The sequence below is a fragment of the Pipistrellus hanaki genome (assembly GCF_964339955.1).
Source record: "Pipistrellus hanaki genome assembly, chromosome: 4".
Lineage (NCBI taxonomy): Eukaryota > Metazoa > Chordata > Mammalia > Chiroptera > Vespertilionidae > Pipistrellus > Pipistrellus hanaki.
The window spans coordinates 72,948,479-72,973,572 of NC_140506.1; the positions used below are offsets into that span (position 1 = coordinate 72,948,479).

Below are 25,094 nucleotides of genomic sequence, written 5' to 3' on the forward strand. Positions count from 1 at the left end.
TACAAAATAGAGGTTAGCCTTCTCATGTTATGACAATGATGGAAAATGAATATTAATGCCAAAAGGAAAGTGTTCAAAGGTGAGAGATATCAACTTCATCAAATGCTGACAAGAGGCGCCTGATGGGTTTGGCGGCAAGAGCAGACTTTTGTCCACGGAGCAAGGAAAAGTGGTTACATGAAGTGGGTTGAACAGAAAATGAAGGGTGAGGAGGGAGAGCCAAGGTCCTTTGAAAAGCCTTTGCAGCAACTCTTTTGAGAAGTTTCCTGGGAAGAGCCGCCAGGGGGCGCTGTGGGACCAAAGGAGGCCTGTTCCTTTTAAGTTAGATTTTCCTACACATCAGAAGGAAATGATCCCATATTCGAGGCAAGATGGATGCAGGAGAGAGAGGGTGACTAACGTGCTTGAATAGACATGAGCGGGAGGACCCAGCGGGGGCCTAGGTCTCCCTTTGCGCCAGGAAAGCGCTAGTGCAGCACAGATTTTGTAGATTTGCTGATAGAAAGTGAGAGGCATCAGCTTGTCTTCTCAGGAGCTGGGCAGTTTGACTCTACAGCCCTTGGCCTGGCCTGAATTTCTCGGGAAAAAAAAAAAAAAATGAGAAGGAAGGTGGAAATAACCCACTGCAAGTAGTCGGTTTCTGGGGCCTTATGCTCACTAGGGTGCTCCGGCCACGTCGTGACTTCATCGAGTGCCCCTCTCCCATCACATCCGCCACGTGCCGCACCACGTGCTGTGTCACGTGCCGCACCACGTGCTATGCCCCCCATTACGAGCCCGGCCACGCCCTCCCTGGCCCCAGAGCCGGGCGGTTGGCTGCAGTTGGTGTGACTCCCTGAAAGGGATGCCCGGGCCGGGGGCAGGCTGCAGGGCATAAAGGGCCGCTGGGCGCAGCCTTCGGGAGTTTCCAGGAGTTTCCGGGAGTCTCGGGCACGGGGCGGGCGCCTCGGGAGGGGCACGTGGACATGGTTGGGGAGGTCCGGACCCCGGGAGCCATGCGAGGGAAGGACGCCCCCGGCCAGGTGAGGACCCCGCGCGGGCGAGTCGGGTGGGGCACCGGCGTCAGGGCCGGTGTGGGGCTCTGAAGTCTGTGTTCCTTTCCCCAAAGTCTCCTTACCAGAGGCTCGGCCAGTGGATGCAGGACATCTCCGGGGACCAGGGCGTGCTCAAGGACGTGATCCGCGAGGGCGCCGGCGAGCTGGTGGTGCCCGATGCCTCGGTGCTCGGTAGGCCCGGCCTCGGCCCTGTCTGTCCTCGGGCAGCGGGCGGAGCCAGGGGACCGGCGGCCTCGGGGCGCTTTGCTCTGGGGGGAGGGGAGGCACTTGGATGGGGTAGAACATGCTTTGTTAGAATTGGGTTATTGTTGTTTTTCTGTTTTTATAAAAATATATTTTATTGATTCTTTACAAAGAAGGAGAGGGATAGAGAGTTAGAAACATCGATGAGAGAGAATCATCGATCAGCTGCCTCCTGCACACCCCCTATCGGGGATGTGCCCGCAACCAAGGTACATGCCCTTGACCGGAATCGAACCTGGGACCTTTTAAGTCCGCAGGTCACATTCCATCCACTGAACCAAACCGGTTTCGGCTAGAATTTTTTTTAAAAAAATATTTTATTGATTTTTTACAGAGAGGAAGGGAGAGATATAGAGAGCTAGAAACATCCATGAGAGAGAAACATCTACCAGCTGCCTCTTGCACAACCCTTAACTGAGGATATGCCCACAACCAAGGTACATGCCCTTGACCGGAATCGAACTTGGGACCCTTCAGTCCGCAGACCAACACTCTACCACTGAGCCAAACCGGTTTCAGCATAGAATTTGGGGTTTTTAATAAGGAGAACAGACGGTCCTGCATTTGACAGTCCCGATCGGGACTTTTTTAAAACGCCGAAGGATGCGGGACAAATTGTTCAAAATTGGGACGTCTGGTCACCTTAGTTTTTAAGGGAAAGCCAGGGAACCCCGTGTCCCTTTGCATGGCACCTCTGTGAACTTGGGACCTCTGTGAACTTCGAGGCCCACCGGCGACGTTTCTGAACCTCAAAGCCCAGGGGCGGGCATCCAAATGGTTAAGCAAACGTTTGTTCCCAGCAGGGTGCAGGCCAGTGGGAGGGCATCTAATTCTGTTGCTTTTGTGTGATAATTAGAGAGACTGATGTTACAGAGGGGAGGGTACTGGTCCATGTGTCTGTGTCTGTGCCCTCTGCCCCAGTGAAATATTCCGGGTACCTGGAGCACATGGACAAGCCTTTTGATTCGAATTGCTTCAGGAAAACGCCCCGACTCATGAAGCTTGGAGTGGGTAAGTTCACATTAGGAGCTGGAAAAGAAGGCTTTTTTTTCGGGGGACAAGCACTAGACCTGGAAAACCGTCCAGGGCACAGACGGTTCTTGGCCTCAGTTTTTTGAGGCTGGGTTTTGCTAAACCAGCCAGCTCTCTCCTACGTTTCCCCTGGAGACCTAGATGGTAGGGAAATGGCCTACCTGGCAAGGGTACCTTCACATCCTGACTTAACCACTGGGCATTGTTTGTTTAAATAAACATCTGCTGAATGTTTCTACCCACAATGCATGCTGAACGGAGAGGATGTGCCTGGGGGGTTAGAATGTGGAAGCCGGTGTGCGGGTGGAGATTGACTGGTTTCAGACAACTAAGCTGGTAGAATGGTTAAAGCTCCTGGGAGGTGTAAGCCCGGCTGCAGGAGTCCTTACTGAAGGCATCCGTAGCTCCCGCTGGGAGGGTCCGGAAAGGTGTCTTGGAAGAGGCAGCATCTGAAATGAGCCCTGACGCTTGAATAAGATTTCTGTCAGGGCAGATGCTGGGCATGGGGAGGAAGACGTTGCAAGAAGACAGAAGTGTGTGAACAAAGATGTGGAGGCCAGAATGCGGCGGAGCCTGAAGAAGTTAGAGTTGGAAGGGTGGTGGTGGTGGGAAATAAGGCTGAAAAGTGAGTTGGGGCCACAGTGCAGAAGGCTTGGAAGATGGTATGGAGGGATTTGGGCCTAAGGAGGAAAGAGATTGACAGCATGGGAACAGGATACTGGGAAGATTTCAACCACATTCTTTGTCCCTTCCTCCAGATATTACCCTGTATGGCATGGAGCTGGGCCTTCTGAGCATGCGGAGGGGAGAACTGGCCAGGTTTCTATTCAAGCCGCCCTACGCCTACGGAACACTGGGCTGCCCGCCCTTGATCCCCCCCAACTCCACCGTCTTATTTGAGATTGAGCTAATTGACTTCCTGGATTCTGCTGAATCGGACAAGTTTTGTGCCCTGACCGCCGTAAGTTCTGGGGTACAAATGTCAGCGCTTCACAGAGAGAGGGTTGGGTTTGTGTTTTCAGTAATTATAATGCCATGCTGATGCTCCTCTGGCCCGGGTTCCACCCCTGAGGCTCCTGGGTGTGGTGGTGGGGTTCCCCCACTTCCTGGTCCTATCCATGTTACTGGTTCTTAGGTGTAGTCACTGTGCTAGGCCAAGGTCAGGCTGTGGGATAGTTATGGGCCAGCAGTTTGAGTTGATCTTTCAGTCTGTCACCTTTGCCTACTTCTCTCTGCAAGATAGTGGAATTTGCCTCTCAACATTAATGTTGGTTTTCAGCAAGTCAAGCCTTGGTAGTTCATAAGTAGCATGACCATCTAATTTGTTGTCCAAGCCAGGACACTTGAGAGTGAAATGGGCTATTGACTGGATATATCGGATACCAAGACATCAGGTGTGAATGGGTTAATCCCAGGAAATGTGGGGCATACGGCCTCTGTTCTCATCATTTAAGTGTTGCCATTTCTTTGTTGCCTTTACTTAACCCTTCCTATAAAGGTAGGGCTTCAAATCTCCTTAATAGTCAGATACACATTGTCATTCTATCTCACACTGACTATATATGTGCTCTTAAGATGTCCACCCTAGATTTACATCTGTATTTGATGTCTCCCCAGCTAAACTGTCAGCACCCTTTTTTCATCTTTACACAAAACAGGTTCTTGCAGATGCCTGGGTTGGGGGGACAAGACACCTGCGTTTGAAAAGAGGTGCTGTGGGTGACTTTGACATGAACCCAAGGTAGTGCATTGTGGCTATAAAGACCAGTACAGCCCTTGGCAGACCAAGACCTGTTAAATTTTGATTGATAAATAGTTCTGATTTCTGTGCTTGACAAGTTCCATCAGTTTCTAATTCCATGAAGATTGCTTTAGGGAATATCTCTGGGAGGACTATAGAAGATCTCCTTTTGGCTCTAGCTGTGAAGTGGGGGCAGTGATAACACCGACCTGTTGTGGCTTCTGTTGGGATTCACACAGATGATCTGCAGAGGCCCCTCGCCCCATGCTTGGCACACATACAGCAATAAACAGGTGTGATTATGGCATCGTAGCTTTCAGTGTCCTTATTTTTGGTTCTCAGGAACAACAAGATCAGTTTCCACTTCAGAAAGTCCTAAAAGTGGCAGCTACTGAACGGGAGTTTGGCAACTACCTTTTCCGCCAAAATCGTTTCTATGATGCCAAAGTGAGATATAAACGGGTAAGAATGCTTAAGAAGTGTTTAGACCCTGAAATTTTTCTTGTTTAAAAGACATAGACATTGTCTCTTTAAGAAATATCTCATTAAACCTTCTCATACTAGATAGCTGGGAGAGAGGACAAGGCATTTGGGAAAGCCTGGTGTTCTGTGTCTGCTGCTAGATTCTGACTACATGCCCTTGACTGAAATTCAAGCCACGACCCTTCTGTCTAAAGGCACTGAGCCAAACCAGCTAGGGCTGGAATTATTTTCTTAATTTCACTTTTGGATTGTTTATTGTTAGAATATAGAAATATAACTAACTTATATATTGATCTTGTATCCTGAAACTTTGCTGAACTAAATTTTTAGCTCAAAGGGTTTTTTTGTGGATTCATAGCATTTTCTCTATACAAGATTGTCACTCCTCTTACAACCTGTCTTTCCTCTCCACAGGCTTTGTTGCTTCTCTGCCAGCGATCAGCACCCCCTGAAGAACAGCACCTGGTGGAAGCCGCCAAACTTCTTGTTCTCCTTAACCTCTCATTTACATACCTGAAGCTGGAGCATCCCACCAGGGCCCTGCACTATGGAGAGCAGGCTCTGATTATTGACCAGAAGAATGCTAAAGCCCTCTTCCGGTGTGGACAGGTGAGTTGGAGGACAAGCTCTTGAGAACAAATGCCTAAGCAAAGGTGGCAATGGTGTTCAACTTGGGCACTGCAAGAAATGCTCTTTCCGAACTCTGCTTTTATATATATATTTTTAAATATATTTTATTGATTTTGTACAGAGAGGAAGGGAGAGAGATAGAGAGTCAGAAACATCGATGAGAGAGAGTCATCGATCAGCTGCCTCTTGTACACCCCCTACTGGGGATATGCCCACAACCAAGGTACATGCCCTTGACCGGAATCGAACCTGGGACCTTTCAGTCCCCAAGCCGACGCTCTATCCATTGAGCCAAATCGGTCCCGGCACCGAACTCCGCTTTTAAATTCTGTCATTTACAGGCCTGTCTCCTCATGACTGAGTACCAGAAGGCTCGAGATTTTCTAGTCCGAGCCCAAAAGGAACAGCCCTTTAATCATGACATCAATAATGAGCTGAAGAAACTGGCCAGGTGAGACCTGTGTTTGCACTCCCGCTAACAGAGAAAGAGAGGTATGATGCCTTAACAGTTCTGATCTCTCCACCTGGGGATGTTGTCCGGTAGGTGTTATGAGACAGCACCCCCTAGAGCTAGTGTTTGAAGTGCTCAATACTCTAAACCAGCAGCTCCTAGTGGGGAAGTGGGACCAACTCCAAACTACACCTGTCTGGATCATTATCCATCTCCCTGTTTCACGCCTCACCCTGCAAATAAGCACCTCTAAAGAGGAGGGCTAATGTGATTTTTAAAAGGGACTTGTTCTTCAGGTACTCTTCCTGTTTGGCACCGACTGTTCTCAACTGACTTCAGAAAGGTGCCTATTGATCCTGGTTTGATCTGAAATTGATCTTTCAGGTCTGATTCATACCCAGAGTTACTTTTTTGTTATCTAAGTAATATATACCAATCTTTCAGTAATATAACTTTATTTTTTTGTTTATTTTAATCCTCATCTGGGGGTATGTTTTTATTGATTTTTAGAGAGAGAGGAGTGGGAGGGAGAGAGCAAAACATTGATGTGAGAAAGAAACATCAATCAGTTGGTTGCTTTCTGTACAAGCCCTGAATAGGGATCGAACCTGCAATCTTTTGGTGCATGGGATGATGCTCCAAGCACAGCCACCTAGCTAGAGCCAGTAATGTAACTTTTTATGATTATAGAAATTTCATGTTCATTGTAGAAGATTTTGAAAATAACATAAATTGATATTCTATCACTCCATAATATATACACCATTTGTTTTTTCATATATTTTTATAGATTTCAGAGAGGAAGGGGAAAGGGGGGGAGAGATAGCAACAGCAACGATGAGAAAGAATCATTGATCAGCTGCCTCCTGCATGTCCCCTACTGAGGATGTGCCTACAACCCAGGCATTACCCTGACTGGGAATCGAACTGTGACCTCCTGGTTCATAGGTCAATGCTCAACCACTAAATCACGCTGGCCAGGCTACATCCACCGTTTTTTTAAGATGGCTTGTTGTTTTTCAGAATTGGTGAATCTATCTACTGTTAACATTAAACATTTAATCCAAATTACTTTAAAGTTTTCTTGACATTAAAAAAAAAAAGCTGATGTATGTGTACCTCTTTATATTTGGGTCCAATTGTATTTTGGGCCTTTTAGAACTTTCCAACAATTTCCTTTCTGCTATTTATAAGTATCCTGTCAGGGTAAATGCAGAAATTTTGGAATCTAACCATTCTTTAGAAAGAAAAAAAAAATCTCAGGGTAAGTTAGTGGTTACTGAGTGTGAGATGTCACTGGCAGCTTCATTGACAGTGGCTCCTAGCCTTCAAGGCTGCCATCTTTTCAGAAATGGGCTTTTTGTCAAAAGGCTTCCTTATCAGCTCTTGGGAGCCTCCGCTGTGTCACCTACTTCTCCAGTATTGCTTCCACCCCTCCTGGTTGTGTTTAAAGCCCATTGAATTTCCAGTGCTTTGGAGCTGATGGAGAATTCCAGCCACCAGATGTCACCTCCTACACAGACAGGCCTTCTCTAACTACTGTGTCTTTCACTTCACAGCCACTACAGGGACTACACCGAGAAAGAGAAAGAAATGTGCCATCGAATGTTTGCTCCTTGTGATAATGGCTCTACAGTAGGAGAAAAGTAAAGGTAATAAAAGGACTAAAGTATAAGAGGATTTTGTCCAGCAAATATAAAAATGTGGTTCTCATCAACCCACCAGTGGATATTGGCTATCTACAGCTCAGGGTGAATGGGAGTAGCACCCACCAGTGGATATTGGCTATCTACAGCTCAGGGTGAATGGGAGTAGCAAAATTCCTATTGAAGATAGTGACACAAGTCTAGTGCAGAAGGCACACACTGGGTCTTCTCATAGAGAAGTTTGGAAAGTCCGTCCAGAGCTTGTGGATAAATGCATAGGCTTGTGAAGCCTTAGGCTTTAAAATGAAAACAATTTTTCATATTTTATGTTAATCTCTCCCTCACAGAAGCTTAGAACATGAAATGTAATAGTCATTAATGTGATGATTTATCTGAGTTTTTAAATGAACAGTAATACTTTTCTTATCTGGTTTTTCCTGAAGTCCTCCAACTTCACTTTATACATCATTAAAAAACACTACATTCAAATGTCAAGGGGTAGGAATGAGCAGTGACTCTGAAGTTTTGCTTGCTATTAAAATTAGAGATTTGAGGATTTCAGAACCAACAGGGAGCAGAAGCTCACATTTCTGCCACAGCATATACCTTGTGATTTAGCAGGCACAGGGTTAAGGTTTCCCATGAGTACATGAGATAACCCTCTAGTCTGGTTTACTATTACTTAAGAAAATTAATGGAAACAAAATCACCTGCCTTAAACACCTGCTTAGCTGGGTAGATAACTCTGCTCTCTCTGGAGAGAGAGAAGTTAAACAAGGGACAACAAGAAAACAGCTGCCCAACGGGCTCTTGGTGATAAATCTCTCCTTTGTTGCTACCTCCATCCCTCTACAAAAGAGGCTTGAGAGAAGAAGGCAGTGAAAAGGCCTATTCATCCCAGACTTTTTTCACAGGTGATCTACAAACTGCTGCTGTCTGCCCTGTCAGAAACAATCTATCAGTATCAGAAATAAATGTTGCCTTCCTCACTGACCCTGACCCTGTGACCCTGGCCTTCAGCTCTTTCAGGGACATCGGAGTATTTGAACGGAGCTGCGAGCCAGAGGATTTCTCTCATTTGGCTGCTGTTAATGTCCAGTACAAATGGAGGCGGGGTGGCTTTTTGCAAGACATTTTAGACTGTGACCTGGTATATCCTGCCATTTAATGAATATCCACTTCTTTCAGAGTCCATCCTAGAAACAGATCTTAGAATACCCAGCAGAGCGGCAAGTTCCCTTTCCATCATCTTTACCTCTCAGTTTTCTCAGTCTGTCAGATTTTTTGAGCCTAGTGATTTTTAGATGATATCCCATGCATTTCTAAATCTTGAGTGTTTTATCACCAGCGGTGACTGGGGTCTAAAGTGGTTGATTGTCATATTCCTGTGCTGTTGTAGTTGTAACATACTGTGGCTTTTGTGTCATTGGTATTCTTCCTACTCCACCTTTTTACTCTGTTGTACTTGTGCTGAGTTAGTCACTCAAAATGTCTAGGTCTTGCCGAAGCCGGTTTGGCTCAGTGGTAGAGCGTCAGTCTGTGGACTGAAAGGTCCCAGGTTCAATTCCGGTCAAGGGCATGTACATTGGTTGCGGGCACATCCCCTGTAGGGGGTGTGCAAGAGGCAGCTGGCCAATGTTTCTCTCTCATCGACATTTCTAGCTCTCTATCTCTCTCCCTTTCTCACTATAAAAAAATCAATAAAATATATTTTTAAAAAATGTCTAGGTCTTTTGAAAATACAATTTTAACTGAGTAGGAGCATTTAAAATTTGTTCATCTCAGATGTTAGGTATTCTAGACTTGTCTTCATCTTGTCTCCTAATATATTAGACAGTTACCTTGGTGGGGTGAGTGTTCTAAGCCTCTGACTGTAATAGACTGAATTTGTTTTTAGATCAAAGGCCATGTCTTTTTCATCTTTGTATTTTCTAGTACCTGGAACTATGCCTGGCACATGATTAGCACTCAGTAAATGTTGGTTGGATCAAGTGTAAAATAGCGGAAATGCTAGACCAGTCTCTTTGAAACCATACCCTCCAGGCTGGCTCTTGTATTGGCTGTCAGTGACAGAAATCCATCTTTATCTAGCATCAGCTAAAAAAGAGAATTACAGAAGGAAACGTAGGTAGCTCACTGAGTCAAAGGAGGAGTTGGACAACCAATACTCAAGCAGGTACCTGCAGTTCTGAGGGCCTCAGGGTCCCGATCTCATTGCTGCTTTATTCTTTTCCATTATATGGGGTGCCCAGACATCCGTTTGCACAGTCTTTGTATTTGAGAGAGGGCTTTCCTTATCCCACACCTGCCTCCTCTTCCTATACCAACCATAGCTCCAGTTTGAAAATCTTAAGACATGACTCTGGCCTGGTTTTGGGTGTGTGGAGTCCCATGAGTGGCTCCCCATCCTAGCACCACAGATTAGGGGAGCAATGGTTGTTCAAAGAAGGTTGCTGCTCCCCAAAAGCAAGGGGATGAAGACAATGGGCAAAGGGGAAGGGGTCCATCAAAGGGTATTTAACTGTAGCAGCCATTTATTGTTCTGCTGAGTTGTGTCCTTTAGTCTTGCTGTTACAGAGCAGTGGGTCATTTGCCAATTAGGTGAATTAGGAATCTCTTGCAGCTCCTTTTGCTAAGAGTTCAACAGTGGAAAGATCAAATACATCCATAGTTCTGCCACAACATCTTTTTCCTTAGTTTGGATTTTCAGAGGGAATGGAAAAACACAGACTTCTACATGGGAATATTCCTAGGGATAATCTAAAAAGTCAATATGGCAGTCAATGTGTTCACTCATGTACATCAGAAGACCTAAAATTTCATAGGAAACCCCCTAGCTAATATTTGATAAGCTGCTTTGAAACTGCTTTCCCGGTGGTTTGCAATGCAGTATTCCTGTTTGTATACATTCAAACTTTCATAAATGGACATTTTCTAACTACCTACTTGGTTAAGATCTCACATACATCCATCCATAGTAGTGATTTTACCAGGGGCATCAAAGAGCTTTTGTAACAGATGCTGTCATAGTTGGAAACATTTGGAATAGTGTTTTAACTTTTTTCTTTTTTAAATTTAATTTTATTGTTGACAGTATTACAGATGTCCTCCAATTACTTCCCCCCCCCCTACTTAAACCCTTCCTCCCATCATCCTGAATGAGTGAAGAGGAGGGTCCCACTGCACAACCTCATTACTCCTTCCCCAAGTACCTTGAGAACTGGTGGTTTTCATGTGCTCTGGCAGGTGCTGTGTGGCACTGCCGGTCGGCAGGGATAGTGCTCTAATAGGGAGGACAGGACAAATCAGTTGGATCACAGAGTACACAACAGAGGGCTATGATGGGCAGCATCCTGACCAGATAAAAGCCTTGCTGAGGAAGTCCTGAAGCTTCAAAGGGTAGCACTGGACACAAGGAGGGAGTGGTGTGTGTGTGTGTGTGTGTGTGTGTGTGTGTAAATGAACAGACAAGGAATCCAGTGCTGAAGTCAGTTGTGGACCAGGTATTGTCCTGGAATTTCAGTCTTTTTTTTTTTGGATTGTGGACTGTGTTCTGTAGGCATCAGAGGAGGGAAAAGATGTGATTGAAGCTGAGATGATCTGATAGGCTCATGTAAGCGGCTGAAGGGCCATGTTGGAAGCATCAAGTCTGGCAGGTAGAAGATGTTTGAGGGGTGATGATAGCCTAGAAGTAAAGCACCAGCAGAAATGGAAAGAAGGCAGGAGTATGAGGCCTCCCATCTGGAATGGATGGGAGGGTGCTTTCAGTCAAAATAATTCTAGTAGCAAATGAGAACTTAGTTGATAAAGAATGACCATAGAGGGTGTACAAGGTGACCTGTGGACAAAGGTGGAAGGAACTGAAGCTATTTATTCTGGAGAAGAGAAGCTTTAAGTGGTGTGTGTTAGCTGATGGAGAGAAGTGGCTTGGAGTGGAGAGTTTGCAGAATTAGGAGTTAGAGATGATCACAGTGAACTAGATGTGATAGATCTTCTGGAGGAGAAGGCAGAACTTGAGTGAGTTCACAAGACTAATTGGTAGGCTTGGCTAGACAGAGGGAACTCACCCTCTTGGTTTGTCATATTTTATTTTAATAGCATTGCTCACCATTTATTCATTTTATTTTTAATGTGTTTTTATTATAAAAAATATATTAAACTTATTTTGAATGCCAGGCATTCTTTATATGTTTTATGTAGATGGTTTTTAATATAACATGTCTATAATATAGATACTATTTCCCTTTTATAGACGATGAATTAGACATGAAGAAGCTAAGTAACTTGCCAAGGTCACAAAGCTAATAAGCAATAGAGCCAAGTATTCCAACCTTGGCAGTCTGGCCCAGGTCCACCAAGTTGAAACAACCAATACAAAATGGTTCAACGGAAGAAACCAATTTTAACTTGTGCTTCTTCTGGGGATTCTTCAATATAGTTAAATATTCTGTTTGTATTGCCATTTTTTATTTTTATCAATTTTGGACACCTGTCTATAGACTTCCTGCTGTGATAAAATACAGTACTAAGAAGGGAGAAAAGAGTAGGATATTATGAAAAAGGGAAATCTAAAAAGAGCTCATGAATTTATATATTTTCAGGGAAAAAAGGGGGGGGGGATTTTAAAGAGACATAAAGACTATAGAGGATTCCTGCTGGAGATCCAACATCCAACCAGTAAGAGGTCCCAGAACAAGAGGACAGGGAAAAGGGAAACATACCATTAAAAATATTAAAGAATTTTTTAGCTCTTTAAGAACTTGAGCCTCTAGAATTGAAGTACCTATCTACCTAAAGGACTTGAATATCTGGGGGTACCTTGACATATTACTATGAAATTTTAGATGAATTAAAAATAAAGATATATTGAAAGATTCCAGACAGAAAGAAAAACAGATTTTTCTCAGAAGAGACCATCCAAGACATAGTCTGCTTTTAGATTTTTAACTAGCATCAGGAGGTGATGATGATAAGTTCTAAAAGGGGACAGAAGTACTGATGGGGGAGAGGAGTTCTAGTGAGGGAGTAGGGGTGTGAGCAGGGAAAATGAAAGGTCTTATCAGGAGACAGTCTGAGGTGGAAAGCTGTGAGGCAGGAGGTCTAAAGGGGAGGCAAGTTCTGAGTGAGGTGAAGAACTTAGTCTAAGGGGCGGGGACAAAGCCTAAGAGGGGGACAGCTTCTAATGGAGGAGGGAGCTTTTTACTGGATGAATGGTTCTAAGCAGGGAGAAGGTTCTTTTCTATATATATTACTAGAGGCCAGGTGTATGAAAATTCGTGCACTCGGTGTGTGTGTGTGTGTGTGTGTGTGTGTGTGTCCTTCAGCCTGGCCTGCACCCTCTCACAATCCAGGACCCCTTGGTAGGGTCCCTAGGCCTGACCTGAGATCAGGGCCTATTGGGGCTTTCCTTCCCTGGGCTGCAGGCAGCTGGCCCCACCCCTGCCACTGCCACTGGTTGCCATCTGTGCAGCACTACCTCTCCTTCCCTGCCACCCATGGCCCCCCTCTGCAGGCGACAGGATGGGATGAAATGGCTTGGCTGGCCTGGGCCTCCCTCTAACTTTGCTGGGGGGCAGGGCCAGACATGCAAGGGCCATCTGCCTACCTGATTGCCCCTAACCATTGGCCTGCCTACCTGATCTCCTCTAACCGCTTGCCTGTCTATCTGATCACCCCAACTGCTGGTCTGCCTACCTGATCACCCCTAACTGCTGCCTTGCCTACCTCAGTGGTTGGCAAACCATGGCTCGCAAGCCACATGTGGCTCTTTGGCCCCTTGAGTGTGGCTCAGTGTTAGAACTACTTCTTCAAAATAGACTCACCTAGGCTGAAAACCAACTTCTGTGCATGGGCCATGAAGTTTCAATCACATTTAAGAATGAAATGACTGCCGAAACCGGTTTGGCTCAGTGATAGAGCGTTGGTCTGCGGACTGAAGGATCCCAGGTTCGATTCCAGTCAAGGGGATGTACATTGACTGCGGGCACATCCCCGGTAGGGGGTGTGCAAGAGGCAGCTGGTCGATGTTTCTCTCTCATCGACGTTTCTAGCTCTCTCTCTCTCCCTTCCTCTCTATAAAAAAAAATCAATAAAAATATATTAAAAAAAAAAAAAAAAAAAGGAATGAAATGACTGAGTAGATGGGGACCAACCAAAATACTTCGGGATTCTTAGATACAGAAAGAAGAGGCTTTGCACTGAGTACCAACTCTTACATCATCTTCCCAAATTTCCCTCAGGTGGATTATTTTTCCCTAACGTAGTGGATACAGTGCTATATCATTTCAATCTGTATTTCCCAATTTCTAATGAAGTTAAGCATATTTTTATATAATTATTGGCTATTTATATTCTTTATGCAAATTGCCTATTAGTATCCTTTGCTCACTCTTCTCTTGAGTCTTTAATTGTTGATTAGTAAGAACCCTCTTTTCCTGTGGAATTCACATTATGCTTACATTTGACCTATCTACGGGAGTAGGCAGGTACACAAGAGTGCTTGGGGTACAGGGTTTCTTAACAGTTCTTCTAGAGTCTGAGCATCTTCCATGTCTATAGTGCTTGATAAGGTTCATAAACCCATTTAATCTCCCCAATATTCTTTTGAGGAAGAAATAACGATTTCATTTTACAGATTGGGGGAAGAATAAAAAGCTCAGAGAATTAGACCCTTTTACTGTGGAGGTCTTTATGCATATGTGTAAACAACTGACCATTTTCATTTGGTTTGAAATGTAAATGCCAGATGATATCTGAAACTTTAAATATATTCAGCTTCTTTCTTTAGTTGGAGTGTTACCTCTTGGGTGGCCATTGGTTTTTATCTCTCTCTTAGGTGTTTTGGAATTTACTCCCTCTTCTCTCCTTTCCAATTTAAGAGAAGCTGAAGCCTTTGGGCTGTAAAATTAAGAGGACTGAGCCATATTGCTTGGCCAGTTTCAGGAAAAGAGTATCTTAACAGACTAAAAAAAAAAAAAATTTTTTTTAAATTTTTTTCTGGGAAGTCAAAGCACCTCCCAGGAGGCTTAGATAGAAATAAAGGCCAGGCTGGGAAGAGGACACTTTTACAGTTAAGATTCTGGGGTTTAGTCCTGGTTCAAAGAGCTGGCCCGAAGTGAGCACTGGAGCTGCAGGCCCCACAGAGGTTGGTGCCAATGCTAAGGCTGGAGGTGTCCTCTGGGGTAAAGGTTCCTATGTTCCAAAACAGCTTTCCTGTGTCTGGGCCCAACTGGTTAGTTGCTAGGAAACTTTATGGAGCAGATCATTATCTCCCACAGTGTGTGACTAGATCTAGACAAATAGTCTGTTTGATCCCCTTTTCCTCAAAGAGATAAAGAAGAAACTTAGATGGACTATTGAGTCTGTAAAGATACTTTATGCTTCCAGTTAGACTCATTTGAGTTCTAAAGAAATAACTTGTTTAATTGTATTTTTGAATTTTTATATGTTATTAATTCTTCTGATTTTCTTTCACTGCATCTTCACTTTTTTTTTTTTTTTTCCTCCTCAAAATGGAGTTGTATTTTCTCAAGGGTAACTGGGCCAGGCAGGCATTCTCTTGTTGTCAGATGATGGCCGTGTCATTTTCCAGGCAAACTTTTAGACACAGTCTCTTGATCTGGATATCTGTGAAATGCCTTTTCACCCAGCTCAGGAGGTGTCATTGAAGTCATCCCTTTGTTGTGTGACTATAAATAACTGCACTTAGGTTGGCACTTTTTCATTATACCTCTTCCTGGGAAAGCATTTCCTCTGGTAGAGTTTCTTTGGCCCCTTTACCCCTCTCTGCATCCTCACTTGGTAGCTGTAATGAGCTCCAAACCTGCTTCCTACTAAGGTTTACGTTAGTGGATTCTGTGTTCTTTATAGGTGAGGTATCAAGGAGGGCTACTTAATTAAATTTCAGGAGATAACTAAATTTCTTTTTCTATACTTCAAAATCAGTATTGAAGTGTCCTTTACCACTCATAAAAGGGTTAAAAGATGGAAAATTTGGCTTCCCAGTCAGCTCTCTAGCTGTGACTTAACCAAGTCATTTAACCCCTTAGGGCTTCCGTGTCATCATCTGTAGGATGAAGTGATCAGATCTTTAAGGTTACAGTGCACTTCCTTAGGTTCCATCAGATGTTCGCTTAGTCTGTTTTTAATTTCTTGGATGCATAAACCCTGCTTCCAAGCATATGTAGTAAGCCCAGACAAAGACTTAGGTGAATAGGGAACAGACAAGTGGTAAAGGAAGTGAGCCTAAGCTATGAGTAATGAACATCAAGTGAGTGTCTTAGTGCCTTGAGCCTCAGGAGGAGTCTTAGCCTGGTTTTCTGACTACCTTCTGTACGGTTTTGCCAGAGAAGTCACAGACCCAGAATGAAGCTGAAATGAACTGCAATGAACCTAAGAGTTTCAAGAACACAGAGAAGGGTTTGCAAATCTGTTAGACAAAGGGAGCAAATAGCTATAAGCAAAAATTGTCTCTAGCACAGAGGACAAGTGTGTATGTTCACAAGGATGTGTTCTGCCCTGTTATTATCACAGCATCTACAATCTTCATTGTCACAGTCCAAACAAAAAAGACTATGACAGATGCAGGCCTTTTAATTCTTTTTGACATCCTGATATGCTGTAAGGTTTGCACATTGGCAATCCACTAACGTAAACCTTAGTCAGAAGCAGGTTTGGAGCTCATTATGATTACCAAGTGAGGATGCAGAGAGATGTGGCTGGGGAAATAATTGGTTATAAGGGGAAACGACTGGAACCAGGAGACGAACACATCTAATAGATGAGGGCCTGAACACAGACGTGAGGTGAATGGAAAGGAGAGGAAAAAATTCAGGGACTATTTTAGATGGCAGAGTCAAACCATTTGGTATTGGGATGGGGAAAGAATTAAGAGTGATCCCCAGATATCTAAATTTGATAGCTGAGTCAATGGAGGTATTTCCAACTGAAAGAAGTTTGGAGTAAGGTATTTTTAGTTTGGGGCTTGAAGTTGAGGTGCCTGCAGGACCGTCTAAGAAGAGGTGGCTAACATCAGATATGAGTTTGAGGATCAGAGAAGAGGCCTATCTGAAAAGCGTGTAGCAGCCATCAGTATATGCCACACAGTAACATCCAGGTATGTGACTGAAGTCACCCAGGAGTTAGGCGTAGGAGGAGGAAGACAGAGGGCTAAGGATAGAGCCTGGGAACACCAACATGTAACTGAAAGAAGAGGTCAGGAACCAAGAGAATGAGCCACCATGAAAACCAAAGTAGAAGAGGGGGTTTAATTGGGAGTCCTTGGTGGGTTTCAGGGATCCATGAGTCACTGAATGATTATGTATATATACAGATTCCATGGCTGCCATCGACTTCCCAATGGGGTCTCTGACACCAAAAAGTGTAAAGAACCTGTAGAGGCCCGACTTTCAAATCCAGCAGCACCAAGGATTTGAAAGATAAGGACTGAATAGTAATCATTGGAATTGCCAATGTTCAGCTAATGTTGACCTGTGGCAACAGTGGAGTGGTGGGAACAAAGATAAGACTGCCCCGGGTGAGTAGTGAGCAAGAAGTGAGAAAGTAAGGGATTCCAAGGCAGTGCTGCTGGGATCAGCCTCATCAGATTATCCTGGAGGGCTGGTTAGAACACAACTTCCAGGGTTTCTTCAGATTCAATAGGTTGTGTGGGGAAGCCCAATAATTTGTATTTCTAATAAACTCTCAGGGGATACAGACATAGCTATTCCATGGACCATAATAATGTAGGCTCCGTTATCAAGATGTTTTTACGAGAGGAGAAGGCATGGTTGGATGTAACTAGAAGCATCTACCTGTTTCCCCGAAAATAAGTATCTTATATTAATTTTTGCTCCCAAAGATGCGCTAGGTCTTATTTTCAGGGGATGTCTTATTTTTCCATGAAGAAGAAGACGGTACACATTTATTGTTAAATGAAAATAAAGGAAATTTATTACCTGTATACGTTACGGTAGTACGGTAGTTGTCAACACAAACCAATCAAACTGTGAATCCTACAGTATTAAGAATTTACTCATTTATTTAATGACAATCATGTCATCATCTTCTGGAACATCATCATAGCAATCCAATTCCTGAATTTCCTGGTGAATTTCTTGTGACTCCATTTCTTTCAGAATCTGTGGACCAAATCTCTCATGCTTAGCCTAGGGGGGGGGGGCTTATTTTTTGGGGGGATACCTTATATTTCACTCAGAAGGAAACCTGTAAGTAGGTCTTATTTTCGGAGGATGTCTTATTTTCGGGGAAACACGGTATATGCCAGCCTAAGTGACCAGCCGACCATAGCTATGATGCACACTGACCATCAGGGGACAGATGGTCAATGCAGGAGCTGTGGTTTGACAGCTGTGGTTCTCGGGTGATGCTCCCAAAACCAGTGAGGAGGGAGCCCGATTTTGGGGTGCGTCGTCACCAGAGAACCACTCTCTCACAATCCAGAACCCCTCGGGATGTTGGAGAGCCAGTTTCGGCCCTATCCCCACAGGACAGGCTGATGGGCCCCACTGGTGCACAAATCTGTGCACTGTGCCTCTAATATTAAATACTGTAAACCTTGTTTTGAAAAAAGGGTGGCCGATGGGTGGTACTTTTGACCCCTCTTTGACCATATACATATCTTGCTGCCTTGACTGTGGCACTGTAGCAACTAACAATCATAAGCTGACAGTTGTCATTAGAGGAAGTGCAGTAGGACTGTGCTGTGAGTCCTGCCCACCCCTAGTTGGGGTTGAGGTCTGGAGTGCTCTCTTGTTCACTTTCAGCCTGGAAAGGGGTGGTTTCAGAGGACCACTCAGAGAGCTCGATGTATGTTTATAGCAGGTAGGGAACACCGCCCTGTGACTCCTGGCTCATGTCAACAGTGAGAAGAGGTAGAGATAGTAGCCAAGGGAGGGACAAGTTGCAGGGAAGCTGAGTCAGAGTGGAGCGGGCCACAAGAGGGCCAGGGCCTAGCTGGAGAGTGGCAGGTGAAGGGAGAGAATCACAAGAGTCAACTATGTACAGTGGCCTGGCAGGAGCAGAAGGGACAGGATGGAGGATCAGACCAGCCCGAGGACACAGCCAACTGGTGGGGTGGCCAGAACATCACATCATCGAATGCAAATAGGCTGGGGCTCCTTCTAGAATTCTTCCTCAATTGGAATTATGTGAGACACTCAGACTAGATTCTTCCAGTTGAGTACTGTGTTTTGAGGAAGGGAACCAGTTAAATGCTTCGGGGAGAATCTTTGAATCTTCCCCTTTATGTACATATTGTGCATTTGGGGGGATTTGGAAAAGGGATCCACAGCTTTCATTAGTTTTTTGAAAGGGGTCTATGACTGTAAAAGGTTAAGGCTCATTGTTCCTGGAACAGGTCTGAGAGGTCACTCTGGTTCATTGTAGGACTGGAGGAAAGTGCTGTAGGATGGGGCTTCGAGACAGGGCAGGGCTGGTACACGACACCGTGGGAACTCTGCTTACCCTGCCCTGATTCTCAGTTCTTTGTCCTCGGATTTCCAACATAAACATCCTGGGCACTGCTCCCTCCGGCTCTTGGTTCCAGGATTACATCACTTCTCTGTCTTCTCTGTTACATTTTCACACTCTTCTTTGATTACTGCTCATTATTGTGGACACTGATCATATCGTTGCTTGAGTTTCTATTTCACATTGTGCCTTTTCCCTAGGCCTGGGGTTTGCTGTCATTGGAAGCAGCTTGTTTAGTATTCATATATTCAGCTGGCATCTGCCCTGTTAGACCTTTGTCTGTATTCCCTGCCTAAGTCTGACTGCTTTTGTCTTTGTAGGTCTCAGGGCTTATCTTCCCTTGAGCCATGGATAAGTGACAGCTTTTTTTTCTCTGACTTTGCACTTCAATGTGCAAAGATTATAGGACTTTCAATATTAAGTGTAAACTTTTCCATTTTGACACATTTTCACTTATGCTAATGTGTTACTTTATCAATTTCAACTTGAAAATTCAACTAACTGGACCTCATAAAATTTTACTGATCTTGCAGGTTATCTCTGACCATCTGCCTTCCTGGGAACATGTTCAAGCTGAATGAATATTGATTACAGGGTTTATTTCTAAAGTCATTTCATGGGACACAGACTAGATTGGAACAGTTTTTTGGTTTTTTTGGGTTTTTTTTTTTGTCTCACTCAGCTATTAAACTTTTTAATATGGGCCTTTTTAAACCTATTTAAAGGTAGAAAAACTAGCATGACAATCTGCCCTTGTATTCTTTACCCATCTTTGATAATTATCAGCATTCTGCTGCTCTTTTTCCTCTACTGTTCCCTGTAACTTGCTGTCAGTATTTAAATTTAAACTAAAATTGCTACATGCAAAAATTTTTTAAACTTAAAATACACCCTAGCTCGTTTGGCTCGTTAGAGCATTGGCCTGTGCAGTGAAGGGTCCCAGGTTCAATTCTGGTTAAGGGCACATGTCTGGGTTGTGGACTTGATCTCCAGTAGGGGGCATGCAGGGCAGCTGATTGATTTTCTGTCATCATTGATGTTTCTATCTCTTTCTCCCTCTCCCTTCCTCTCTGAAATCAAATAAGTATATTTTAAAAACACACACAACTTAAAATACTACACACTTATAGTTTAAACTAGTACCCAAGCCCACTTTCTGAGATAACCACTATTGATGTTTCATATGTGTCCTTCCTGCAGGATGTGTTTGTTGTTGTTGTTTGTTTTTTAGTGAAATTTCAGAATGTGGATGTATATGTAATCTTCCCCATAAATAAAATGATACATTTTGTTGTAAAATATGTTCTCTAATGCATTTGGGGTATTTTCTAAGTCATTACACAAAGAATACTTTACTTAAAAAAGCAACAATTGAATAGCAGTCCATCCTAGAAGAGCATCATAATACATATATTTAACAAGGATAAATAGATAGGAGGTAAATATAGTTATCACCACTATATTACCAAGTTTTCTGTGATAGTTCTTTAAATGTATCATTGGGTAGTGATATGTATATCTTCAACTGAACTAGATATTGCTAAATTGATCTCTTAAGTGACTATACAGATTTATGTCTCTTTTGTTGGTATCAGAGATCTCTTTCCATGCTTGGCCATCATTGTACTTAGACTTTTTAGTATTTTCCTGTTTAGTACATATGAAATGGCATCTTATGACTTAGTGAACTGGGCAGAAGATACGGCAAATGTATCTTCTCCTACCACTTAGCATCTCTTCATGTATTCAGAGCCCATTTAATCATGTGGGCTAGTGCTTCAGGCAGTGTTAAACAGTGGTGATGACTGAGCCACCTGCACCTTTCATGTCTGAAATGGAACTGCCACTGTTAAGCATGATGCTGACTTTTGGTTGAGATATATTCTTTTTATCAAGTTAAGGAAATGGTTTTTTAAAATTAAAGGCTTTTATCAAGAATGATTATTGTTAGATGCCTTTCTAGCACCAAGGTAAGCTTTTTTAACCATTGGCCCATTATTATGGTTTATAATCTTGAATCTTTGATGTGGCAGGAATAGAAATACTATGCATCTTTAACTGGTTGCTTCAGGAAAGCAGCACAGTTCCTCTTATACAAAAGAAACAGTTCCTTTCCTAAGGAAATGCATTGATGGCACATTTTGTAATGAACTGAGTAGCAGAATTTGAAGCAAAAGAGACTAGATTTCTTCCTCAGCACAGGTTAACGGGCGTTTCCTTTTGTTTTGCTCAGGCTGCTTGATGCCTGAGAGGGAGAGTTTGGGAGGACTTTGGGCCTGGGAAGAGAGCAAAGTGGGAAAGCCCAGGAGCTCCATGAAGAGGGGCAGAGGGAGCCCCAGCTGCTGGCATTTCTCCTTAACTGACAATGATGTCTTTGGTTTCCTCCCAGTACTTTTATTTTTTATGTTTAGATTTTTAAGCTATCATGAGTTTATTTACATTCTTAATTTGAAGTAGGGATCTAACTTTTATTCAAATGTCTAAATAGTGTACTAAAACCTTCTGTTTTTGACTTAAAATAACATAATAACCTGAACAAAGAGTTAAAAAGTAAATTAATTCATCCTTCATTTTAATGATACAATGAGTAGTGCATGTTTTTACAATAAAAGGTTGGCATGAGTAGTGGAATAATTGAATTTCATTAGTAATAGCATGATTTTTCCACACCACTGTTCCAATGGGCCTCCCTCGCCTTTTACTAACTCTGTGGCTCGAGTTCTCTCTTGGTTCACCAGTATGTTCTGGGCCTGAACACTGCATGTCCTATTGGAACTCAAACTGGCAACAGTTTCAGGAGGTCAGAGGGAATATCAAATTGGTTTTAGCCCCAAAGCTGGCCATTTCTCAGTATGACTGAATCAGAGATCATCGTGAGATTACTGCCAGCAAATTGTTTCTCCATGAGGATCCTTGAGGTAGGATAGGAAGGTGTTTCTGACATTTCTGCCCTCATGCACCCTGCATGGTTTGCCCTCATCCCCTCCTCTTCTGGGTGCCCAGCAGAGTACTTCAGTGCTTCCCACTTCAGTGGCTGAATGGCCCTCATTCTAATCAGGTGAGTGAATGGACTGCCTGCTGGAGCCCCCAGATGGCCTCTCTAGTGTGGTCTTAAAATAGTTGGAATTATGTGGCAGCTTGGATTTGTAGACAAATAAGTGAAAAGTGAGGTGCCAGTTTCCGAAAGCCTGGATGAGGAAGCTGGCACATCATCATGACCTAGTGTACTGGGCAGAGCACTCTGAACCTGCCCAGGTAACAGGGGCTGCTTTTGTTGCTGCTGTTCTTATGCCCCTGCCATCTCTTTCTCACAAAGCAGCCAGAAAAATCTTGTTTTTAAAAAAATCGTTTCTCTGTTGAGAGTCTTCTGTGGCTTCCATTACAGTCCAAGTAAATAAAAACTAAGGTCCTTCTTAATGCCTCTGTGGCCCTGCATGACTGACCCCTTGCTGTCCTCCAATGTCATTTCCTCACACTGACTTTCCGAATGTTTCTCACACATGCTGGTCTGTGTTCCTGACTTTTGGCATTTGCCTCAATATCTCTACAGCCTGGGCAGCCCTTCTGATTACTGATAAGCTCAATCTACTATAAGGGTCTCCTCAGAGAGGTCTCTCCTGTTACTTTTTGTAAAACAGAAACCTATGTCATTCTCTGTCGCATAGCATATATATATTTTTTTTTATTCATCTCTCCCACTAAGAAGAGTTCACAAGGGTGGTGACTTTCAGATTTGTAAGTTGAATTTCACTGGTACCATATTTTTCTATAATTTGTTATAAAGGCCAGCTAATAAAGGCTTAATCAGCAGAGTGCCACAGTATTTATAGCCAAGAAAACACTCTTCACACTAGATTTAAATGAGGAGCACAATGGACAACTTGAGGAGGAAGCATTGATTTCCCCCTCCTGCTCTGCACTGTGCCCACCTGCTGCTGCTGCCCAAAGGGTAGGGAGAGGGGTGTCACGCTTCTCTTCTTACCTCAGAAACTTATTCTGTAAGAAGAGGGAGAAGGAAGTATTATAACTTAGATCCCCCCTCCCGCCTCCAGGATGGCCCAGACAGCTGATCACAGCAGCACCAGTGCTGGGAGGGCTCAGCCAGCCAGAAGCCTTTGTGCACCAGCATTTTACATGGCGTGAGGCCAGCCTTGGGCTCCAGGGGAATGGAGGAGGAGGGATGGAGGCCAGTCAATAACTGCAGAACTATCAACAGGCCATTATAATAGCTTTCATTATGTACCCTCCTTGTAACAGCTCAGTGAAGTACATGTCATGCACATTCTATAGATGAGGAAACAAAGGGTGTGTGACTCACCCAGGATCACAGGAGAGGAAATAGTGGGGCCTAGGAAACCCAGATCATCTGGTTCTAAACTACCACAGTGTCTCTCTGCCATCAACGTGTCTGTGTTATCTGTCCCTGTGGTAAGATGCCAGTTATAGGTACCCGTGAAAGGTCTGTCTGGGCGTCGCATCTGGTTACATCTGAGTGGCTTGTGCTGCCGCGTTGTTAGTATGTATAGGTGTTTGAGTAGCTCACTGAAAAGCAGCTGTATGCATGTTTGGCTCTTTGGGGTTTTTTCACATCTTTAAATGGTGAAGGAAGTCACTTCTTGTGGAACTGTTGAGAAAGTCTAATGAATAAAGCTTTATTGCATTCAGAAATTAGTCACTTCAGGGCCTCATCTTAAAAATGAAGAAGTTGAATTGGACGATTTTAGGGTCTTTCTGTTCTGACTTTCTGCAACTCTGTCCTGTGGTGTGTTTTTATTTTATTTTTTATTTTATTGATTTTTCACAGAAAGGAACGGAGAGGGATAGACAGTTAGAAACATCGATGAGAGAGAACCATCGACCAGCTGCCTCCTGCACACCCCCCACTGGGGATGTGCCCGCAACCAATGCACATGCCTCTGACCAGAATCGAACCCGGGACCCCCCAGTCCGCAGACCGACGCTCTATCCACTGAGCTAAACTGGTTTCGGCCTGTGTTCTTGATTTGAAGTTTCAAATCCACTGTATGAATTGGTAACAATTTCCTAGAACCCATCCAGTAGAGCTGTCCAGTAATGGCACCAGTCCCCTGATTTCTACCGTGTCATCTCTGCAGACCCAGCACTAGCTTTGGCTCCTCTGACTCATGGTTGTGACCACGGGCAGCACCTTCAGATGCAATGGCTCAGCTTTAGGATGACCGAGTCCCATGGTGTTTCTAATTGCTATGTTTGATTCCTAGATTCTTCAACTAACACAAGCAAGAGAAGTGAGGCTGCTGGAATTCTCCATTGGTTTTGGGGTGGAGAGATCTGTTTTGGACAGAAAGAACTCCCCAGGGCACACTTTGTCGCAATGGCCTGCTTGGAAGAGGAACTGGAATTCCACAGCCCTGGGCACTGTCTCATCTCTGAAGCCACTGCACCAAGTTTTCACAGGTGCTGTTTTCTGTTTCACATTTTCACACACACAGTACATAGTAGAGAAAGTGTCTCTACTGACCAGTAGAAAATGCTGCTTTTTAAGGCAGTTTCTTGGTTATTTTTGTTGTTATGTGTGGGTTTTTTTAATGGAATTAGTTCTTGGCTTTCCTCCCAGTCCCAACCCCCTTCCAGCTGCTAATGTCCCTGGGTAAATACAAATAGAGATTGCTGTGTGTATTTTATAGTGTTCTCTGTTTTGAAGAGGGAGAATTATGTTACAAATGTTTTTGTTGTAAATAAATAAAACACTTCCTTGTCCTTGCAAAATCCAGTATAAATTTAATTGTGTGAATTCATCTAAACTTGTAAAGTCAGTAGGTGGGGTAAGGGGCAGCCATTCATTAAAACCAGTTGGATCAGCAAGAAGGATTCTAAAGCCAGAACCATTCTTTTCTTTTAACCTAATAAAACGCTTGTGCATTGGGATAGGGGTTCCCTTGAAACCAGCTCCCTTCTGTGGGGAGCTGTGTCGACACTGTTAATTGGAAACCTTGGAGCCAGTCAGTCCTCCTGCCCTTGTACCCCCAGAGCTACCGAGCACCTCTCAGGGTTGGGCTGACTCCCTGGCAGGGCAGCGTGGTGCTCCCTTGGCTGGCTCCGCTCCCCCCCCTGCCATCCACCCCACAGTGGTGTGTTCTCATCCACAGGAACCTGCCTAGCCTTTCCCACACTCCCCACACTGCCTCGGATCCTCTTATCAGCCCCACGTCCTCCTCCTTTACCCTCCCTGACCCTCGTCTTCCCTTCCTGGCCAACCTTCTTCAAGGGTGTTGTCTACACTGGCTTTCCCCACTCACTGCGACTTATTCCCTAACTCACTGCCTTCGCATCATCTCTCCCAA

At 44.1% G+C, this 25,094-nt stretch overlaps 1 protein-coding gene across 2 annotated transcripts; it reads left to right on the forward strand.

Moving 5' to 3' along the window:
* The first annotated feature begins 341 nt into the window (after positions 1-341).
* On the forward strand, positions 342-24,393 carry FKBP6 (FKBP prolyl isomerase family member 6 (inactive)). 2 transcript variants are annotated; one of them, XM_084880542.1, is made up of 9 exons: positions 342-391; positions 1,109-1,226; positions 2,220-2,309; positions 3,089-3,291; positions 4,414-4,533; positions 4,969-5,163; positions 5,526-5,635; positions 7,195-7,287; positions 24,012-24,393. In XM_084880542.1, exons 1-8 carry the CDS (start codon positions 350-352, stop codon positions 7,283-7,285), a joined length of 969 nt encoding a protein of 322 aa, XP_084736668.1. In that variant the 5' UTR covers positions 342-349; the 3' UTR covers positions 7,286-7,287; positions 24,012-24,393. The 2 variants fall into 2 exon arrangements, with proteins under 2 accessions (XP_084736668.1, XP_084736667.1); XM_084880541.1 differs by lacking the exon at positions 342-391 and adding an exon at positions 940-1,022.
* Positions 24,394-25,094: the final 701 nt, after the last annotated feature.

What these genes read in the sequence shown, in the direction of transcription:
- FKBP6 (XM_084880541.1), top strand. Translation starts at nt 966, where the DNA reads ATGGTTGGGGAGGTCCGGACCCCGGGAGCCATGCGAGGGAAGGACGCC. An exon ending in ACTCATGAAGCTTGGAGTGG is followed by an intron (nt 2,310 to 3,088) that starts GTAAGTTCACAT and finishes CCCTTCCTCCAG; the next exon opens with ATATTACCCTGTATGGCATG. An exon ending in AGTTTTGTGCCCTGACCGCC is followed by an intron (nt 3,292 to 4,413) that starts GTAAGTTCTGGG and finishes TTTGGTTCTCAG; the next exon opens with GAACAACAAGATCAGTTTCC.